Below are 18,630 nucleotides of genomic sequence, written 5' to 3' on the forward strand. Positions count from 1 at the left end.
AATTTGAAACTAAAATATAAAAAGAATATCCATGAATCTAAGCATTTATCTTTCTGTTTTAAATATTAACCATGAGGTGTTTTTTTTTTTCTTGAATAGAGTTGAATAAATGTGAATCTGTGAGTCTAGGTGGCTTATAATGTGTTAAAAATTAAGTCAATTAACAAACGAAAATTTATTTTAATTTGCTAAGGGCCAAAATCAAGACAAAAACCTTTAGTGGAAGTGTTAATTTTAAAAATAGTGGCCTACATCTATATCTACTTAGTGAATTTGTTAATTATTGTATACTTCCTTTGATAATCATGTCTTTAAGCTATTATTAAACTGTTGTCCAGCATAGGTGGGTAGAGATTTTCTAATTATTTCTGGGGTTTACCAATTTAAGTATAGATTGCCGCTTTTCAAAAACATTAAGAGTACATAAAATTTCATTTATGAAAAGTTATGCGTAGTATACTTTAATGTTTCATTTTTTAGTCTATTTTAATTAAATTTTTATTTTTCATTGGGTAGGACCTTACATTTAAAATGTTTTATTGATTTATTTTTATTGATTGGCTTTAGAGAGAGAAGAAAAGAGAGAGAAACATAAATTGGTTATCCCACTTATTTACGTATTCATTGGGTGATTCTTATATGCGCCCCGACTGGGGATCAAACCCACAGCCTTGGTGTATGGGCACAATGCTCTCACCAACTGAGCTACCCAGCCAGGGCTAAAATTTTTTATTTTAAAAGAATTTGGTTTTAAATATTAAAAATGCTGCCTTTGAACATTTACATAATAAGGGAGAAAATTATTCTTTTAATTTGATCTGAATTATTTTAATAATACTGTATTTACATATGACTGTTCACTTCAAAGCCTTTTTAAGTAAACGAGGAAGAAAACAGTTAATTTGGTTGCTGAAAGGTTTTGAAGTTACACATACCTGCGTTTGAATTCTAGCTCTGCCCTTACCTGCTCTGCCACTGTAATGTCTTTGAACCTCAGTACCCTTATCCTTTAGGAGGGATAAGTATGTGCTTATCCCATGGATTGTTTTCCAGGATTGAATGAGGTAATATGTTTAAAGTACTTAGCACATAGTGGGTGACCAAAAATAGTAGATGTAGTCATTCAGTATTTACTAAATGCTCATGGGATTGAATGCAATGTTTAATAGATTTTTTTCCCTGTTTTTTGAGGTATTATTAACTTGGGGTTTACAAACCTGGGGTTATATAATATGATTTTTTTCTCTTATCTCTTGTATTTGCTAAGTAAGTTGTGGGTATAAATAAACATGACATGGATTTTGTGTCTGATTCTGTCATATGTATTTTCATGTAGAAAACATTAAGCTTATGTTAATTTTTTTGGTTTTGTTTTTAGAACTGGGCCAAGGAAAAAGTTATTGGAATAGACTTCGATTTTTGGATACCTGTGAATTTATTATAGAGCTCTTTTCCAAATCATTTTTCTGTAAATATTTCTTTCTGCCTGTTATTGAACTGACACATGATCCAGTAGCAAATGTGAGGTATGGCTATCAATTCAAGAAAATATTTGAAAAAATGTATTTTAATGTGTATCTACTATAATGAATATATGCAAAATGTTTTTTCTTAGTCAATTAAAAATTCAAGTAGAGAATTTATGTTAGCTTTGAAATTCTTAGTGAACAGGAGTAGGGCTGCTGTGAAGTCTTTTTCTTGCCTTTTCCAATGTTCAGCTGTCTTGCATTTTTGAAACCCAATAGATGTCATGTCATTTGCAGTTGGTTAACTGTTTGATTAGATGGAACAGGACTGGAAATGGCTTGCTTGAAAATTGAAAAAAAGTAATAGATATATTTTGCCTTTTTTTTCCCCTCCCAAAATACGCATATTATTTCTTCCTTTTAATTGTGATAAGATACATAACATAAAATTTACCATTTTAACCATTTTTAAGTGAATAGGTCAGTGGCATTTCGTACGCGAATGCTCTTCCAGTTGTTTGTACAGTGCATAATGAGTTGAGAATTGTAGTCCGTCAGCCATTAGATTTCTGTGTTCTATGCTCCATGTCTCTGTTCTGAATTTGAGGACCTCAGGTCTGTAGGGGTAGAGACACAAAGTCAGGTGGCCAAGATTTCCCTGAACACAAGAACTCCAGATCTCCCTGCTGCGTTTTCACATGCTAGCCACTTACTTTATGCTGTGTGACATATGTGCATCTTTTTTAATGAACTCACATGAATTGTAGGCAATATTATAATACTAACAGGAAAAATTGTCAAGGCAATAAGCATAGGGTTGCTATTGAGAGAAAATATACCAAGAAGAATTGCCAAAAGATGTTGAAAAGTTCAACCTGAGAATTTTGAGATCATTGTTTAAGGGGAACAGATCTAGAGATTGGTTTTTGTTTGAATTTTTAGTGTGAGAACATACAGAAAGCACTGTTACATCGGCTTCGGTAGTTTGTGCATTTTCTTTCTGCTATGTGAGAGGTGAGGTTTCCTTTAGAGTAAATTATTTATTTATTTATTTATTTATTTATTTATTTATTTATTTATCTTCTTTATTGATTAAGGTATTACATATGTGTCCTTATCGCCCCATTGTTTCCCCCTCCCCCCACTCATGCCCTCACCCCCCTGCTGTCTGTGTCCATTGGTTAGGCTTATACGCATGCATACAAGTTCTTTGGTTGATCTCTCCCCCTTACCCCCACCCTCCCCTACCTTCCCTCTGAGGTTTGATGGTCTGATCGCTGCTTCTCTGTCTCTGGATCTGTTTTTGTTCATCGGTTTGTGTTGTTCATTATATTCCATAAGTGAGTGAGATCATGTGATATTTATCTTTCTCTGACTGGCTTATTTCACTTAGCATAATGCTCTCCAGTTCCATCCATGCTGTTGCAAATGGTAAGAGTTCCTTCCTTTTTACCGCAGCGTAGTATTCCATCATGTAGACATACCACGGTTTTTTAATCCACTCATCTGCTGATGGGCACTTAGGCTGTTTCCAAATCTTAGCTATGGTGAATGGTGCTGCTATGAACATAGGGGTGCATGTGTCCTTTCTGATTGGTGTCTCTGTTTTCTTGGGATATATTCCTAGAAGTGGTATTACTGGGTCAAATGGCAGGTCCATTTTTAATTTTTTGGGGAAACTCCATACTGTTCTCCACAGTGGCTGCACCAGTCTGCATTCCCACCAGCAGTGCACGAGGGTTCCTTTTTCTCCGCATCCTCGCCCGCACTTGTCGTTTGTTGATTTGTTGATGGTAGCCATCCTGACAGGTGTGAGGTGGTACCGCATTGTCATTTTGATTTAAAGAACTGTTGATAATTCTTTAGAATTTAGCTCTTGCTAAATAAGTAATGGATCTGACCATATTATTACCATTTTGAAAATTGATGTTGTGATTCTAGAAAAGTGGCTTTCAATGTGATGAATTATCATTTACCAAGAAGTTGACAAAAATTATTTGAAAGGAAATGGAATCATCTCTCCTCTGGGCATTGGGACTAATAATATAGCACTGGCTCTAAGAGAAAGCAGCCTGCCAATGCAAAAACCAAGTGCAGATAATTGAACAGCGCTCTGAGTGTTGATGATATTTTTGGGTAAGAGCTCACTGTATAGCAGAAAGTCTTGGTTCCCACTTCCTGCCTAGGCGGCTGCCAGCCCCCCAAATGGGTCCAGAACCACCATATACTAAGTGGCTTTGGGTACAAAGGCCTTTGCCCAATGCTGTAGAGATTGCAGATGGAATAGGGGCCATCACAGGCAAGGGTGGTAGGTCAGGCAGGTTAGGAGGGGAGTTTCTGGAGCGACTGCCTCAGCTGATTCCCAGCCCTATGCTGGCTGTGTGTCTTTGGGCAAGTTACCAAACCTCCCTGTGCATCCATTTCCTTCGTGTCTACTTCATAGGGTGTTCTGAGGAATACAGCAGAGATAATGTACATAAAGAGTGTAGTTTACCAGAAAGGTGTTGTCCCTGATCTCAAAGTCTTCATAATATCACAGGCCCCGGATTCCCATAGAGGTAAATCATTACTGTAGTTTGTATAGCTTCTGGGAATAAATGTTTTCTAGACCTGACTTGAGTTATAAAGAATGAAGTGCGCATATACTGTATTTTTTTTTTTTTTTACCATTAAGTGAGGGTTTAAAATTAAAATTCACCGAGTCAGTATCAAGGCTGGGAAAATATTATTGGTATTCTAAGAAGCCTTCTTCTGTGCTATGAGAATTGAGAAAAAATCTCTTTGGGGGACTGAGACCCCTTATTGGAGAATGCATCACAGGACTGAGCAGCATGCGTGGTGAGCTGTGAATGAGTTATGGCTGTTTACGGAGCTGAAAACTCTAGAGGAGGAGCGTTCCTCTTTTTGGTTGAATAAAGAACAAATTTTGTTGCTGAGAAGAATCCTTGACTGAGGGCTCAGCTGACAAAGCATCCTGAAATCTCTAGGAATGGGACTTAGCTGTCGCGAGGCTCGGCACAGAAATAAGAATAATGTCTGAGAGTACTCAGCTGACTAATGAAAACAGCAGCCATAGAACAGACACCTGCCTAGCATCCCTCTCCAAGTCCCGCCCACAGAGTTAGCTTAGCCGAGCAGCGCGTTCCTCTGAGCTGCCTCCTCCCAGGCAGGTTGTCTGCACTTTGCTGGGTGTCCCCTCACCGCTTGGCCTTCTTCAGTCTGCTCATTGCTTCCTTATCAGCCCGATCTAGACGGACTGTTCCCTAGACCTTACCCTCTTATCTCGTCTACTCAGGCTGCACCCTCGCTTGCAAATCATCCATATGCTGAAGATTCCTTCCTGACTGTTTCTCCAGCAGGGACCCCTGCCCTGAACAGAAGACTCACTGACCCAATGCCCACTTAACATGTCCACTGCATATCTAACCGGCACCTCTGACTTAACGTGTCCCGAAGTAAACCCCCACCTTGCTCCTGAGGTCTTCTCCATCTCAGTAAATAACCACTTCATCTTTCCACTTGCTCGGGTCAAAACCTTAACTCCTTTCTGTCATTCCATCTCCAAGCCCTCAGCACATCCTGCTGCTTGCCAAATGTATTCAGAACCCAATACTTCTCACCACCTGACTGCCATCATCTGGTTCAGGCACATCGCTCTTACTTGAATTACTGAAAGAGCCTCCCCTGTGGTTTCCTTTCTCCTGTCCTTGACCATCTGCAGTCCAATCTCAGCACAATAGCCAGATGATACTTTCAAAACCTTAAGTCAACCCTGGCTGGTTCAGCTCAGTGGATAGAGTGTTGACCTGCGGACTGAGGGGTCCTGAGTTCGATTCTAGTCGGGGGTGCATGCCCGGGTTGTGGGCTCGATCCCCAGTGGGGGACCCGCAGGAGGCAGCCAGTCAATGATTCTCTCTCATCATTGATGTTTTTATCTCTCTCTCTCCCCCTCCTCCTCCTCGCCCTTCCTCTCTGAAATCAATAAAAATATAAAAAACAAACAAACAAAACCCTTAAGTCAGACAATTTCACTCCTCTGCTCAAACCTTCCCTGGCTTCTCATTGCACTTAAAAAAAAAAAAAAAAAGCCAGTCTCGGAACAGTGGCCTGCAAGGCCCTGGATGAGCTGGCCTCCTACTGCTGCTCAAAGATCTGCTAATCTCACCTTTGTCCCTTCTATCCTCTCATCCAATTTGCCAATTTGGGCCAATTTGCTAATTTGGGACAGCACCTAGGCAAGCTCTCCCTACAGGACATTTTCTCTTACTGCAGCCACTGCCTGTAATGTTCAGGTATTCATGCAACTTATTCCCTCATTTATTTATTATTTTTTTTTAGGTCTTTGCTTAAATGTCATCTTTTCATTGAAACCTTCACTGAAACCCTCTCTGACCACCTGTTTTAAAATTGTAACTCCCCTCCTCTGGTTCTCACCTGTCTTGTTTCCCATGTAATTTTTCTCTACAGCACCTACCACTCTCTAACATTTTACTTAGTTCATCCTCCCTCCCTCCCTCCCCTCATGCTAGCATGTAAGCTCCATGACACCAGAGGATTCTGCTGCTGTTAGTGACCATTGTATTCCAGCACCCGGAATAATGAACATTCGACTCATTCTAGGCACTCCATAAGCATTTGTTGCATAATAAATGAACTCTTAGGCTACCTACAACTTGGGTTTTTTCTTTCAGTTATATGTCACTATTATTATAAAGTAATTAAATTTAAGTTATAAATTTACTCACAAGTAACTAGTATTTAATTTATTATAGAATGAAACTTTGCTACTTGTTGCCCAAAGTGAAATCTACTCTGAAGATCCCTGAAGATAAACACCTACTTCAGCAGTTAGAAATGTGCGTGAGAAAACTTCTATGTCAAGAAAAAGATAAAGATGTTCTGGCTATTGTAAAAAGGGTAAGTCTCATGCTTGCCACAACATTTGTATTTCTTGCTTTAAGACAGTCTTTATCAGTCCAGCTGGTGTGGCTCAGTTAAATGTCTATAAATGTGCCTTTGGGCATTGTCCCGTGTACCGAGAAGTTGCCAGTTTGATTCCCGGTCTGGGCACATGCCCAGGGTATGCTCAAATCCTGGTAGGGGGTGTGTAGGAGGCACTGATTCATGTTTTGATCTCATATCACTGTTTCTCTCTCTCTCCCTCTCCCTTCCTTTCACTTTTAAAATCAATAAACTATTAAAAAAAGGATAATCTTTATATCTTCACTGTTTTAGCTTGGCACTCTGTTAAAATCTTTATATCCTTGCTAGTGTACTAAGAATTAGTAACTGATTTGGTTGATGTGTGCTACAATTGGGTATGAAAGTCGGCACTCATTAGATACTATTAGTAGCAACATAAGCTCCACAAGAGAGAGCTTGGCACAATTTTGGTGCTCAATAAATACTGTTCAACTAGTAATGAATACTTCATTCACCAGATTTTATTTACAAGCAATTATAATCTGGGAAAGCTTTGTTGGTAAAATGGAAAAGGCACATTTATAGACATTTAGCCATGGAGGGGCCCTCTGCGGTAATCCAGTGTGTTTGACTTTACAGAAGGTATAGACCTAGAAATATTAAGTGTCTGCTTAATATCATCTTAGTAAGTGACAGAAATAGGACTAGAGTATAGATCTCTTACTCCCAAGTGCATCCTTTTTTCAATAAAGTAACATTGTGTCTTATGGTTTTTGTTTTGTTCTAGTATGTGATCTTATTATAGGGATTGTTTGGGAATGGAACACTAAAACAGTCAGAATTTTGATTTCTGAAGTCAAACCTTAAAATACTTTAGTCTTCAAGAACTCTTTTATGCTTGATATATAATTAATGCTAATCCTATACAATAAAAGCCTAATATGCTAAGTGTCCGACCATTCGCTCAACTGTTTGGCTAGTCGCTATGACGCACACTGACCATCAGGGGGCAGACACTCCGACCAGTAGGTTAGCTTGCTGCTGGGGTCTGGCTGATTGGGACTGGGCAAAAGGGCCAGACACGCCCTGGAGCCCCACCACGGTCCCTCCCCAGTCCTAATTGTGCACCGGTGGGGTCACTTGGCCTGGCCTGTGCCCTCTCACAATCCGTGACCTCTCGGGGGATGTCGGAGAGCTGGTTTCGGCCTAATCCCCACAGGCCAGGCTGAGGGGCCCCATGAGTGCACGAATCTGTGCACCAGGCCTCTAGTGTTTTTATAAGATTAAGCCAAATTAAAGTGATTGCTTTTTGCCCTAGCTAGTTTGGTTCTGGATAGAGCGTTGGCCCAGGACTGAAGTGTCGTGGGTTCAATTCTGGTCAAGGGCACATGCCTCGGTCAGTCGATGTGTGTCTCTCACATCAGTGTTTCTCTCTCTCTGTCTCTTCCTTCCCTTCCTCTTGCTCTAAAAATCAATGGAAAAATATCCTCGGGTGAGGATTAACAACAACAAAAAAGTGGTTGCTTTTATGCATATGAATGTGAACTTCAGGACACATAGTGTTGAGAATTTATTTGTAGTGAGAGAAATTAATTTATTAATGTCTTAAATAATGGCATTGATTTGAGAAAAAGAAAAAGAATTCCTTGTGTGTGTTTTTTCTTTCTTTTTTTTTTTTACCCTAGGAATAATTTCCAGTGTCACATGAGGAACTTTTTGATAAAGTGACTTGATAACTTAGTATTAATTAGTATACTTTTATTTTACTGAGATGTGAATTTCTCTTCATCAACTGAAATAACCAGAAATAGCCAGCACCTGGACATGCATCTAAATTTAAACACTTACACACATGCACGCACACACACACGCACGCACACACACACAGGCACACTTGTTTCTATCAGATATTTCTGACCTTGCTATTTAATTACAGAAGTTTAGGCAAGGAAGTTAACATGCCACATGAGAGGGTTAGTTACTTTTCTGAAAGAATCTGTTAGCTTGAGATAATATAAGCTAACCCCATAAATAGGTACAGAAATGAAATAATTAAATTAATGGATTACAATGGATTATTCTGGAATACTTCTCTTATTTTGAGTATGAAGTCAATCTGTGCTATCAAAATTCTATAGTACAATGTTATCATACAATGTTATCATACTGAGGAGTTGGTATAGGAACCTTTGAGAGAAGCTACACAAAGCTTCTGGATAAAAATGGAATAGCTGACTCTTGTCAGTTTTTTAAGATGGGAAGTAACTTTATTTAACAGATATTTCATGGCATAAATTTTCAAATTTTTGTAAATTTCAGCATAAAAATAAAAATTTGTATATATACTAGAGGCCCGGTGCACGAAAATCGGGTCCTTTCAGCCCGGCCTGCACCTTCTCTGAGTCCAGGACCCCTTGAGAGATGTCCGCCTGCCAGCTTAGGCCTGCTCCCCCTAGGGATTGGGCCTAAGCTGGCAGTCAGACATTCCTCTCGCAATTGGGACCCCTCGCTCCTTACAGCTCACCTGCAGCAGAGGCGGGAGAAGCTCCCGCCACCACCGCTGCGCTCACCAGCCATGAGCCCAGCTTCTGGCTGAGCGGCGCTCCCCCTGTGGGAGCGCACTGACCACCAGGGGGCAGCTCCTGTGTTGAGCGTCTGCGCCCTGGTGGTCAGTGTGCATCATAGTGACTGGTCATTCCACCATTCAATTTGCATATTAGGGTTTTATTATATAGGATTATGTTTGCAATGGATAGCTTTGGCTTATGAATGTGTAGATGTACTTTAATTTGGCCATTAGAGTTACTTCTGTAGAGAAGTACTGTACTCTGTCAGAGACAGAGCCCTGGGGTAGATGGATCATTGTTAGATTGAAATAATTGGTGTCAGACCAATATATTCTGAAAGACAAATACTACATTGAGAGAATGAATTCAGAATAAAGTCTTTTCTATTGGTTAGAGTGTCATATTAATCAAAAGTTTCTGTGGGAAGGAAAGGAATTAAGAATTTTAAGCCAAATGATAGATTACTTGATATATATTTAGCTAAAATGTTTTTTTAAAGTTCAAAAATTATACTGTATTTCTGAAAATTCAGAAGAGTGGCACTGGGAATTATTAGAAATTAGTTAATTGCATATGTTTAGTATTTAAAATATTCCTCTAGACTTGCTCTTATTTTTTCAAAAATTTTTTATTGATTTCAGAGAGGAAGGTAGAGGGAGAGAAAGAGATAGAAACATCAGTGATGAGAGAGAATCGTTGATTGGCTGCCTCCTACACACCCCATACTGGGGATCGACCCTGCAACCCTGGCATATGCCCTGACCGGGAATTGAACTGTGACCTCCTGGTTTATAGGTCGGCACTCAACCACTGAACCACACTGGCCAGGCGTAGACTTGCTCTCCTTAAAGTAAAAAACTTTAAAAGTTTAAATAGATCCTGGCATTAAAAGTATAGAGATTGAAGAAAAATAAAAAATACAATGTAGAATTGGGAAGAACTTTAAAAGGTTTCTAACTTAACCTTATACATAGTGTAGAAGTCTCTTATTTGAAACTCCCTCTGGAAAGAGTCTTTTTGTGAAAGGATGGTTGACTTAATTACCATTGAATATTTGAAAAACTTTCTTTACAGACTGTGTTAGAGTTGGACAGAATGGAAATGTCTATGGATGCTGTAAGTATACTCTCTTTGCTTTTATTCTTAAAAGTTGACATACACTCGTCATTAATGTTCCACAATTTCATTTTAAACGTAAACTTAGTTTCAGAACAAGTTTTATGAGAAAGATTTGTTGGATCAAGAGAAAGAAAGAGAAGAACTACTTCTTTTGGAAATGGTATGTTATTTTCACATGCACATACACGTATTTTTTTCTGACCAATATTACATATGCTTTGTTACTAAACCTATTAAATAATTTCTTTCAATTTTACACTACTTTTTTTCTTCCTAAATCACGAAAGAGTCCTGATCATTTTTTTTTTATCCTCACTGGAGGATATTTTTTCCATTGATTTCTAGAGAGAGAGGAGAAGTAAGGGAGGAGGGGAGAAAGAGAGAAACATCAACATGAGAGAGACACATGGATTGGTTGCCTCTGGCACTTGCCCCTACCAGGGCCGGGGAACCTGCCGCCACAACCAAAGTACGTGCCCTTGTCTGGAAGTTGGACCCACAATCCTTTGGTCTGTTTGCTGACGCTCTAACCCCTGAGCAACCCAGCCAGGGCAAGAGTTCTGATCTTTTGATATCTGTGATTTTATGAACTATAAGGAAAGTGATATTTGAAAGGCTTTAGAAACTATGTTATTTAAGTATTATTGACATACAGTTAACTGCATATATGTTAGGTGTACAATTTAAGGAATTTTAACATATAGGTTAAAATTAATCCTCAACCACGGATATTTGTTAATCCTCAACCGTGGTATCTATGAAACCATCACCACAATCAAAGCGCCAAACATTTTCATTCCCTTAAAGGCTTCCCATGTCCCTTTATGATTCCTATCTTTCACTCCAGTCCCCAGAAAGCATTACTCTAGTTTCTGTTACTACAAAGTAGTTTGCAACGAGAATTTACATAAATTTAATAATGTTATGTGATCTTTTTTGTCATGCTTTTTTCCATCATAATTTATTTTGATATGAAGTTTAGAATCAGTTTGTTCATTTCTATAAAAAGCCTGCTAGAATTTTTGTGAGGATTGTGTTAATTAGGATTGATCTACAGATCAATTTGGAGAATTGCCATCTTAACATGAGTCTTCCTAATTCATGAACTATGTCTACCCCTCCATTTATTTAGCCTCCTTTACTTTTTTTAAGTTTTATTTTATTGTTTAAAGTATTACATATAGTACTACATATGTTACCTTTTTCCTCCATTGACCTCCCCACTACCACCCCCAATCTCTAGCCTCCTTTACTTTTTCTCATAGTGTTAAGTATAGCATTCAAGGAAGTCTTTGTTAGATTTATTTCTAAGTATATTATGTTTTTGGTATCATTATAAATGGAATTAAAATTTTTAATTTCACTTTCTAGTGAAAGCGCTAAAATTTTTTAGGACTGAATGATTTATGCCTAAGAGAAAAATCAGGCAATAGAAAAAGACCCATAGATGATCCTGATACTGGAGTTAGCAGACAAGGACTTCAGGATAACTAGGATTACTATGATCAAGATAATAGAGGAAAAGATAGAGAAAATAGATAACACTACTGTTGGCAGATAACGCTTAATGATATTTTATTTTTCAGTTTTATATTTTTTATTTTCGGTTTTAGAATTTTCATTTGGTTCTTTTTATGGAGATTTTTTTGTTGTTGTTAATCCTCAACTGTGGATATTTTTTTCGTTAATTTTTAAACAGTGGAAGGGAGGGAGGGAGGGAGGGGAGAGAGGAGAGAAAGGGATGGAGGAGAGCGAGAGATAGACAGACAGACATCGATGTGAGAAAGACACATTGCTTGGTTCCTCCCTCACATGCCCTGAATGGGACTGGTAATGGAACCTGCAGCCCAGGTATGTGCCCTTGACCAGGAATTGAACCCACGACCCTTTGGTGTGTGGTGGACTTTCCAAACACTAAGCCACACCGGCCAGGGCTACGTGGACATTTTTATCTTGTCTCTTTTCTTCATGTTTTTCATTATTTCACAGGTGCACTTGAAAAGAAAGTGTGTTCTCCAGTTGCTGAGTATAGTGTTCTGTATATATAGTTTGTTCAGAACTTGATATGCTTATTGATTTTCTTGCCTACTTATTCTATTGGGATAAGGGACTTGCGTTTTGGTAATGTTTTATATCCTGATCTGTGAGCTGGTGTGGCTATATAGGTGTGTTCATTTTGGGAAAATTTATTGAGCTGTACTCTTACAATTTATGTACTTTCTCTATATTTGTACTTCAATAAGACATTTTTAACATGTCCCAAAGACCATTTCCTTTCCTCTCAGTCTTTTAAAAGAAAAAACATTTTGCTCTGCCAGGGTGGCTCAGTGGTTGAGCATCAACCCATGAACTAAGAAGTCACTGGTTCGATTCCTGGTCAGGGCACACGCCTGAGTTGCGGGCTTGGGGTGTGCAGGAGGCAGCCAGCCAATTGATGTTTCTATCTCTCTATCCCTCTCCCTTCTCCTCTCTCTAAAATAAATAAAAACATATTTGAAAGAAAACAAAACACATTATTTTGCTCTTTACCAATCAGAAATGGAAATGACCAATAGTAACAAATATTTTGCTGAGAATCAGTAAATACATCTTAGAAAGTAAAGACTCATTCCCACCGTGTTACTAAACACCTTGTTTTAGCTTAAGTCCCCAAAGCACAATTCTGGAGATGTAAAAAAAACAAAAACAAAAAACAACAACAACAAAAAAACACAAATCTGAAAGAAACTGGAGACACTAATTTGGAAAAAAAGTACTTTTTAAAGGATTTTTATAAAGAATAATTGTATCTCTAGAACTTAGAGTAATTTCTCATTAGAACATTTTTCTAAATCTACTCATGCTTACCTTTAATGCTCAGATACTATTTTTAATAATAGGAACAATTAGAGAAAGAGAAGCAACAAGATGGAAGGCCCGTGAATGAAAAAACCTTCGAAAAGAAACGTAAGTAGTTTTCTCATGTCTTCACCACTAAATCACACAATTAATGTTTAATCCTGGTCTTCTGAAAGACCATGTTGAGTTACTAATTTTATATGGAAAATTGCGTTTATTTCTAAAAGTAGTTTTAAAAAACTGGCTGCTTAATGTTGTATGGATGTTAAGAATACATGAATAAGTGATGGGGATCAGTGTGGAGCTTCAGATCCTTCAAAGGAAAGTGATAGCAGCAATAAGAATGTGTAATTGATCACTGAATAACTAAGATGGAAATATGTAAACATGCAGGGTAAGCATATGTGGGAAAGAATGCTGCTTAGCAAGGGATCGTGTTTCCTTGTTTCTGTGTGGTCTGTGTGTTTATGGAGGTTAATCAGGACCCAGAGGCCATTACAGCTCTCCAGCAGCGTTTATTTTAGGCAGGGACATCAAGACACCGACAGCTCTGCCCAAGAGCATCCCCACCGCTGTTCCCGGGACCTCGTCCAGCACGCCGTCGGCAAGTAAGAGACAGCCTCTCCTGTCTCCTGTTTCCTTTTGTAAAAGCAGTTACCGGGGCCTCACTTTCTTAGAGGAGAGACGTTCTTCTAAAGCACCCTTTCCTTTTGTTGTTTGTTTTGGGAGTTCTTACTGGACAGTGGGGATAAAGATGCCCAATAGCAAACGCAGGAAAGGAAGCTAGACCCGTCTGTGTGTACTGAAAACGGAGGGAGTGGGAGAGGGGACGGGCTTGGGGCCTCCAAAGGTGAAGTGAACAATTACATTTTCCTTCTGCTTGTTACTCTAGGCAAAGAAATCAAGAAATCCAAATTGATTCGAAGCCAGTCTATTAATAATCAAGCTTTTCATGCAAAATACGGCAACTTAGACAAGTGTGCTAGGTATGACCTGTCAGTTCTTCACGTTTTAATTTTTATTTTATAGTCACATCTCATTATATGTGGAATATTTACATTACTATAAAAATTAGGACTAATTTTGAGTTTTCTATAGGTAAATAATTTTTTTTCTGTAAAGACTGTTAAAAGATAGTAGTCTACCAATTTGCATAAAAATAGGTACTGGTGTTCTAGGAAGACTACAGCCATGACAATATATAATGCCTTGCCCTGGCCAGTTAACTAAGTGGTTAGAGCAGTGGTCAGCAAACCGCGGCTCGTGAGCCACATGCGGCTCTTTGGCCCCTTGAGTGTACCTCAATCAGATTGAGGACGTTTTTAGCAAAGGCCAGCTTAGGAGTACCCTTATTAAGTTAATAACAATGTGCCTACCTATATAGTTTAAGTTTAAAAAATTTGGCTCTCAAAAGAAATTTCAATCATTGTACTGTTGATATTTGGCTCTGTTGACTAATGAGTTTGTCGACCACTGGGTTAGAGCATCAGTCTATGCATTGAAGGGTTGAGGGTTCAATTCCCAGACAAGGGCACATAATTATTGTGAAACATGGAATAGAAAGAATAAATGAGAAATAGAAGTAACAAGCATGTTTCATAATGGGAAAACATTTTATTTTTAATATATTTTATTGATTTTATTTTTTACAGAGAGGAAGGGAGAGGGAGAGAGAGTTAGAAACATTGATAAGAGAGAAACATCAATCAGATGTCTCCTGCACACGCCCTACTGGGGATGTGCCTGCAACCAAGGTACATACCCTTGACCGGAATTGAACCTGGGACCCTTGAGTCCGCAGGCCGACGCTCTATCCACTGAGCCAAACCGGTCAGGCTAGGCCTGATATTTACATTATGATTCATAACAGTAGCAAAATTACAGTTAAATGAAGTAGCAACGAAAATAATTTTATGGTTGGGGGTCACCACAACATGAGGAACTGTATTAAAGGGTCTCGACATTAGAAAGGTTGAGAACCACTGGGCTAGGGGAAAACATTTTTTAAAAAAAGATTTAAGAAGACCAAATGCTGAATGAGTAGGATTGAAATAAACATGTTCTTGCATTTTAAACTTATGTTCTTTTCCAGTAAAACTTCTACAGCAGCATATACATCTTCTGCCTCAGCGTTAGCAAAGACTTCTATGATTTCACTAACTGGTAAGTAGAAATCTGAGCTCCTCAAGGCATTGCTAAATTCAACGAAATATGGTTTTCCTTAAATAATTTCTTTATTTCTAGATACAGTGTTTTTTCTAAATTTGTATCTTTATCAAATACCTATGAAACTTTTTTTCTAGCAATTGAGAAAATACTTGACTATACTATTTTGTTTTCACTGTATCAAGACTTAGGAGTTCTTTTAAAAGAGAAAAAGGGACAAAATGATAGGATAGGTTTCGCCACGGTCTGAGGATCCGCTGAGCAAAGAATAAAATGTTTTGCAGTCATGAACTCAGTTAAAACACTAGGGCTTTACTATAGATAATATACAGCTAACATTTGCAATAGGGTATCTTTGAAACTTTATCCCAGGGGCCAGACAACTTGTTCTGTTAGGAGGCCAGAGAGTCAGTAGTTAGGTTTCGTTGGCAAATGGGTTTCTGTCACGATGACTCACTGCGCCCTGTGGGGTAAACGTAGCTGTAGGTGGCACGTGAGTGGGTGGCTGTGTCCCACTAAGACGACTGACAGTGAAAGCTCCTCTCAGCGAAGGCTCACGGTGTCGAGTGCGCAGGGACGTGGGCAGCGCTCCAGCCCGCTCAGACACTGCTGGGGGGCAGCCACGGGGGCAACTCCTTCGGACAACACCTTACTGTGGGGCCCAGCAATTCCACTCCTAGGCTTTGACTGAAGAGAAATTCAAACCTACACCTCCACACAGATTTGTACATGATGGTTTAGAGCAGCTTTATTCATCATAGTCAAGAACTGGGGGGAAATCCAAATGTCTAGCAATAGGAGAACGGATAAGTAAATATTGACATATCCATACAATGGAATACCAGTCAGCTATAAAAAGGAATGAAGAATCGATATAATAACAACATGGACGAACCTCATCATAATTGTGCTGAATGAGAGGAGCCAGACACAAAAAGGGTACATATTATCTGATTCCATTTATATAAAATTCAGAAAATGCAAACAAGTCCCTAATGACAGGAGGCAGAGGGAGTGGGGAACAGGGGCAGGAAGAAACATTTGGTAGTGATGCAGTTTATTATAGATAAACTGTACCCTAATAAATTGATTTTAAAATAAAAATTGGCCGCTCTCATCAAGCTTCTTCTGCTAGGTCCCCATCTTTCTTAGTAAATGGAGTGTCTGACTCGGCATGTGTTCCTTTCAGATGACTCGTTCCGGACTCGCAATGCCAGTAGTCTCCCGCCGTCCTTTTCTCCTAACACTCCCCTCCCCAGCACCTCCCGTGGGACAGGTAACTCAGTTGATCCAAAGAGCAGTGGAGGTAAAGACCCACCACCACGTAAGGCCACCTTGTAAGTAACCAGGATGTAGTGCTAAGTGTGCCATCCTCCTCTTTCTCTCAGGGCACTTTCCTTCCCACTCAGTTTCCAAAGAACAGAAACTGTCTGTAACGAGGAAATGTTCTCAATTAAAAGGGGTTCTTAGCACACGTGCCTCTGTTATGTTGATACTTTATATAAAATGATCTGTATATGGCAAAGACACGGCGACCTAAGGGAATCAACAGGAGACTTTAAATGGCTCCCACTGATATCCGAGATTGTAAACATTTTCTGTGAAATGTTTGCATCCAGGAGGTTATTGAAGAAGACACTGGGGTAAGTGCCTCCCTTTGAACAGCTAGTGTCATTGCCCGGAGCCCAGAAGGCTGGGCACTACTGCTCCTTAAGGAGTCTCCTGCAGCGTGGTCCAGAGCGGGCAGCCTGTGAGTCCCGCACGCTGTCCTTGTCCTTAACAGGAGGCCATGCAGGCCTGCCTCCTCCTCCCCCAGGTTCCTTTTTATGTGCTGTTGGTGGGTGTCTGTGTGAACCATTGAAGCCTGTGTTCCTGCTAGTTTAAACGTGGAAGAAGGTAGCCCCAAGAACCATCCTGATGGCAGACAGACCATGTCACGTGGATGTGATTCATCCAGGCCGCCCCAACTCGACTCACAGGTCTACTCTTTCCTACAGGGCGCCCGAACCTTCTGATTAAATCAGAATTTAAACCTTTTAGACATATGTCCCTTAATTCATGAATATGCTAATAAGGTTTCTGACATCCATCTTTTAGTGGGAACTCCATGCTGGTGTCCCTTTTAGGAACTGAACTATATTGTAACTTTCTCTAAATTTTTAATTGCTCACCGGTATATATAAATATAGATGTATTTAAGATTCATTCAAACTTAGAAACAAATTTATGGAAAGGAGCTCAAGGAAAGAGTAGGATCATGTATCACAGAAAAAAGTAATAGGAAACAGAAAAAAACAATATTGATGTTACAAATTAGTAATGCTAATATAGAGGATAGTTTTATTTACAGAGAATGCTCTTTGGAACAGTTGCTCTAGTGATTATACGGTGGTCGATCCCTTTAAAAGTCCTGAGGACTGAGCCAGAAGAGGGTCCTGTCTGCAGAGCACGGAGCTGGAGCCTGTGCCCTCTCCAGGGCAGCTGAGCCGCTGTGGACGCTCCGCTCAGTGCTCGGCCTCATGTCTCGTCGGTAAAATGACAGGGTTTCCTGGTTTACCCGCCACGGTGCCTTCCTGTTCTGGCCTCCTGTGATCCGGCCTCTCCATCACTCTTGACCTTCCTCCTCTCAAAGATTGCCCTGGAGTTCTTCTATTGAAGAACACAGTTACATCAGCATAAAATTCATTCTCTTCTCAACTTTTCTAAATGCCATAGGCATTTTTAAAAAATAAAGACCATTGAAACTTCCTATCAACTCTCCTTTATTTCAGATTACTTTTTAAATCTGTTCTTTCATTGTTGAGCATGTTTTTCCTATTCATAGACTGAACTTTCTCCTTCTCAATATATAATGTATAATTATATCAATTATATAATCAGCTATATATATAATTATTTAAAACATGAATCTAGAAACAAACACTCTGCTAACAAATCACATCGTTTGTTTCTCCTGCTCTGATGTTCTGAAGGAGGAGGGATATTGGTATCACAGCTGCTTTTTTAACATGTGACTGGATCGACAAGTCCATCTAACGTGCTTCTCATTCGGACGTTCTCATGAATGCACACTGCCCATAACCGGACAGGGCCAATGTGGTTATGCTTCCTTGTGTTTCCGTGAAGTGTTACCTACAGTTCAGCACCACACTATTTCCCAATGACAATCTATCCTTTATACTTAAAATAAGCCTAGGAAATAATTTCAGAAAATATTAATATCTGTTTTTGCTGCTCAACAAAATCCTAACAGTACCTTCTCCAACTTTTTAGTATCACAGAGATGACACACACATCTGGTAGTTAGGAATATAGGTGTCTTCAAGGATGTATGGGAATGCATTGCATTTTAAATCTTTTAAAGCCAGATAATTGATATATTTAAGCTGCATTAATTTCTGTTACGGTTATATGAAAAACAATGTAAGGAAAGTTGTATGAATTGAATTGAATGCTATTTAGGGGCACACAGGATTTGGTAATTAAAGGTAATTCCAAGTAATATTTAATATGTAATTTATTTTTCACTAACTCAGAATTCTCAGAGTAGA

The 18,630-nt window shown here is 39.1% G+C and overlaps 2 protein-coding genes across 10 annotated transcripts in view; one reads left to right on the forward strand and one right to left on the reverse strand.

Moving 5' to 3' along the window:
• The window catches only part of PPP4R4 (protein phosphatase 4 regulatory subunit 4), an 83,590-nt gene that overhangs the window by 63,837 nt on the left and 1,123 nt on the right, over window positions 1-18,630 (forward strand). For 5 of the 6 annotated variants that reach the window (XM_079769067.1, XM_079769062.1, XM_079769065.1 and 2 more), the window contains 9 exons: window positions 1,379-1,526; window positions 6,239-6,383; window positions 10,031-10,072; window positions 10,161-10,235; window positions 12,955-13,021; window positions 13,438-13,521; window positions 13,806-13,899; window positions 15,006-15,076; window positions 16,269-16,416. In XM_079769067.1, the coding sequence (XP_079625193.1) occupies window positions 1,379-1,526; window positions 6,239-6,383; window positions 10,031-10,072; window positions 10,161-10,235; window positions 12,955-13,021; window positions 13,438-13,521; window positions 13,806-13,899; window positions 15,006-15,076; window positions 16,269-16,416 (874 nt within the window). The remainder of the gene's footprint in view (window positions 1-1,378; window positions 1,527-6,238; window positions 6,384-10,030; window positions 10,073-10,160; window positions 10,236-12,954; window positions 13,022-13,437; window positions 13,522-13,805; window positions 13,900-15,005; window positions 15,077-16,268; window positions 16,417-18,630) is intronic. The other variant, XM_079769063.1, reaches the window with a different exon arrangement.
• Window positions 1-18,630, reverse strand: part of SERPINA10 (serpin family A member 10) — a 35,995-nt gene that overhangs the window by 5,127 nt on the left and 12,238 nt on the right. For 2 of the 4 annotated variants that reach the window (XM_079769068.1, XM_079769069.1), the window contains exon 6: window positions 16,432-17,728. The exons of 1 other annotated variant lie outside the window; for it this stretch is intronic. The gene's annotated coding sequence lies outside the window, so the exon portion shown is untranslated. Of the gene's footprint in view, window positions 1-1,650; window positions 2,084-16,431; window positions 17,729-18,630 lie in introns of those variants that run through there. One more of the 4 variants, XM_079769070.1, reaches the window with a different exon arrangement.

The sequence above is a fragment of the Cnephaeus nilssonii genome, assembly GCF_951640355.1.
Source record: "Cnephaeus nilssonii genome assembly, chromosome: 4".
Classification (NCBI taxonomy): domain Eukaryota; kingdom Metazoa; phylum Chordata; class Mammalia; order Chiroptera; family Vespertilionidae; genus Cnephaeus; species Cnephaeus nilssonii.